A 3496-nucleotide genomic window follows, 5' to 3' on the forward strand; every position below is an offset into this window, starting at 1 on the left:
TTCAAAATTTTTTTCAAAAAATTATTTTGCGAAAACTATAGAACCGATTTTAATGAAATTTGGTGTGTTGTTTTATTATACTCTAAAGTTTTTTTACCAAAATTAGAATGCCCTCGGAGCAATTAAAATATTTTTAAAGAATTATCCAAAAAACTTGATTATTTTGCCTTTTTCATCAATTATTGCTATTTTGCAACATCGGTAATAAATTTAAACATTTTTAACTTACAGTATATTGTGCAAAATTCAATTCTAAAACTTTTTTCCTCTTCAATATTCTTCCAAAATGCAAGGTTCCAAGATATAAGTAAAAAACTGGGATAAAATAGGTATTTTTAAAATTTTTTAAATATTTTTGCAATTTTGAAAATTTTCCGGACCTCACCCAGATCTAGGGATCTACACTTTTATTATTTGAGTTGTACTGAAGGTAATCCAGAAAAAATTTGCTTGCCTCCTCTTACATCCATCTCAAAACAGATCCGATAATTACCATATTGCTGTGATTTCATTTTGCACAAAAAACTGTCATCACTGCAATAATGTGTAAAATGTATTTTCGTATAATTCCACATTAATTCGAGTGAAATTTAATAATACTTCTTATAAATTATATGATTCATAAGTATTTTACGGATTTTAAGGATTTATAAGTGTGATTTATAAGTATTTGTAAGTATTTTATAAATATTTTTATAAGTATAAGTATTTATATTTATTCTTTTATTCTCTAGCTATGGAAACAGACAAAAGTAAACAAATTTAAACCGTCAAAGCTATTAAAACAAAAAGTCGAAAAAAGTTCAAAAGACGAGAACAGTGGATTTTGGAAACATTAACTACCTTTTAAGTGATGTATTTTTGTATTTTCTATTTGTCTGCTTTTGTCAGTGTGATACTTTTTGATAAGGCAATACTATTTTCATAAAAACAATCCTTGACCGATTCATCTGGCGCAAAGGTTTATTTTACTAATGTTTTTAAATTTTTTCACAAGCAAAGTACCAAAAACATAAAGAAAAAAAGACCTCTGCGATTTAGGTAAAAAGTAAGCCTACATTTATCTTCCTTTTATTCGTCCTTTCCTTATAAACCTGAATGATTTTTATTCAATGAAACTAAGCTTGAAGTGCATCTAATTCGTTTCGGTACACCCTGTATAAATATTTTGCGAAGGTATCACTGTACTTGACAACAATTTACTTCCACGTAATAACATACAAATTGAGTTATTTTACAATTCACTTTTTATTTACTTCAATAAAACTAATTCACTTACTCTCTGCCGTCGGGTTCAAGTTGATAGTTTTTAATTCCTCCGATCTGTAGGACGGAGGCGGCTTATAATCACTTCTGTATATCTTCTCATACTCTCCTCCAGTTACTTCGGCCACTACACATAAACTGAGAACCGCACAGAACCAACAAAAATTAGTCAGCGCCGTCATTGTGCCGCAGGTCAAGGATGGCTGCTCTCAACTTTTATTTCAAAGGTTGTTCTGATGAATGACTGTTTTGAAACAACACGCCTGCTTTTATAGCAAACATATGTAAAAATTAAGTGTGCGATGCATCGAGTGCTACGCAACATTTACAATGGACCGTGTCGGAATGGAGTATGAACCGTTGAGCATGTTTTGAGAGTGAGTAGTTTCTTATTAGAAAAATAACACAAACTGCAACTCATTTTGTGTACTTTACGCGTCGTTAAACAAAATAAACGATAAACAGGTTTAGTCATATATTGACTTAAATTTTTGCTACCTTTCCATTAGCGGTTTCGAACTGTTTACACTGCTTTTGTTTACGTCGTGATCTAAAGCCTGCTTCACAGGGAGCGATTGCTGCGAGCTGCAATTGGCATTGCACTTATTGTGCATTTTTTTAGATCGAAACAAATGTTGCTGAAATTTTGCATCACAGCCTTTGGTTATTTTTAGTGAAGTATTGTAAAATAGATGTTATTGTTGGTATTGTTACCTTTTATACATGGGTCATCACAAAGCAGTTATCTCGACAACAGCCGGGTCATTCGTCAGAAATTAAGAGGGTATATGAAACAAATAACAAAATTACTGTTCTGTCAATAAAAACAAATAAATAGGTAACTCACCGGGGGGTTACACTCCCCCTAACCTTAGGATTCAAGGTATATCCTTCAATACGTTTCCATTACATTAATTAACAACTATGTATCATTCTTTCTTCAACAACTAGCTAGTGTCACCTGAAATAAGTCGAGACTCCCCCGGACGCCAACTAGTAAGCATCCCAAATACGGGGTGTGTGAGTCACACTATTATTATTATGCCACCTACTCAACACCACCCAGTATGTGTCAATCAAAGCGCATGTAAGACCCCGTAGAACTTACAAGACACACTTTGAAGGAACCACAGCCATAAAGACCGGGAACACGTGGCATGCCCTGGGGTTTTCAAAAACATAAACGAGCATGGCATATTACTCACAAATTCACAAATCATTAACCAAATATATTCAAGCTAGCACACAGATATAATAACCGACCTTATTCGGGCGCTGGCCAGGCACCACTGTCTCAAAGAAGAGAATATATTGATTCGTATTATTACAATACATTAAAAATAACAAGTGTTACAGTATCCATGAAATAAAAAATTTGGTAAGCATTTTTGCCTATCGATGAATCACATTTATACAGTGACAAAAATTATACATTTTTTCTTATCTTCTTTTTATCTAAGCTAAAATTACAGTGTCAAAAACTGAATTTTCATACTATTAACTTTGTAAGTGGCTTTTTTTAAGACTGTTAATGAGTGTCACTTACGGCCCAAAGGTGAAAATAGAACGCGAAATGATACTTCTGCGCTGAAGGATGGAAGTTATTTTGACGAGCTGAGCGAGGCAAAATATCCATTCGAGAACACAAAAGCATTTGCGTTCGAGATGCAAACAATATCTTTTCGAAAACTGCAATAAAATAAAACAATTGTGTTATATACAACAATTCAATTTATCCTTGAACTCGTTTGAACCGTGTTTGAATCAAGACGGTTTAGACGCGGTGACTATCATAACGATAACAACCTAATAAACAATAAAACTTAGTTGTTTGAAAAAGTAGTGTCAGAATTATACAGGGTGGTCCAGATTTTAATAGACAAACTTTGGGGAAGGTACTAAACAACAAAAATTAATATCAGTTTGCTCTATGAACATACGCGCAGAAAGCCACTGTTTATGAGATACAGGGCGTTGAAATTAGCAAAAATTAAACAAATTTTTTTAAATATCTGGAAAACCACTTCATCAAATATATCCAAATTTGGTACACATTTTTTTTAAATAATTTACCTAGTTCTTTATGCATACAGTCCAAATTCAAAAACCAGTGGCGGAGAAACAAGGATATCGTTTCCCTATTTAAAGTAATAAGGTAATATGAATGTATTTTATAACGGTCTGAAACATTCCGGATGAAAAAAAATTCCTTTATTTTTGCCGTTTACAA

At 32.6% G+C, this 3496-nt stretch overlaps 1 protein-coding gene across 1 annotated transcript in view; it reads right to left on the bottom strand.

Annotated features, from left to right (window-relative positions):
* The window catches only part of LOC108905489 (serine protease 7-like), a 23677-nt gene extending 22043 nt beyond the window's left edge, over positions 1 to 1634 (bottom strand). The window contains exon 1 of the mRNA XM_018708362.2: positions 1280 to 1634. Within this exon, the coding sequence (XP_018563878.1) occupies positions 1280 to 1448 (169 nt within the window). The 5' untranslated portion in view covers positions 1449 to 1634. The remainder of the gene's footprint in view (positions 1 to 1279) is intronic.
* Between the last annotated feature and the right edge of the window lie 1862 nt (positions 1635 to 3496).

Source organism: Anoplophora glabripennis, unplaced genomic scaffold, assembly GCF_000390285.2.
Source record: "Anoplophora glabripennis isolate ALB-LARVAE unplaced genomic scaffold, Agla_2.0 scaffold231, whole genome shotgun sequence".
NCBI lineage: Eukaryota > Metazoa > Arthropoda > Insecta > Coleoptera > Cerambycidae > Anoplophora > Anoplophora glabripennis.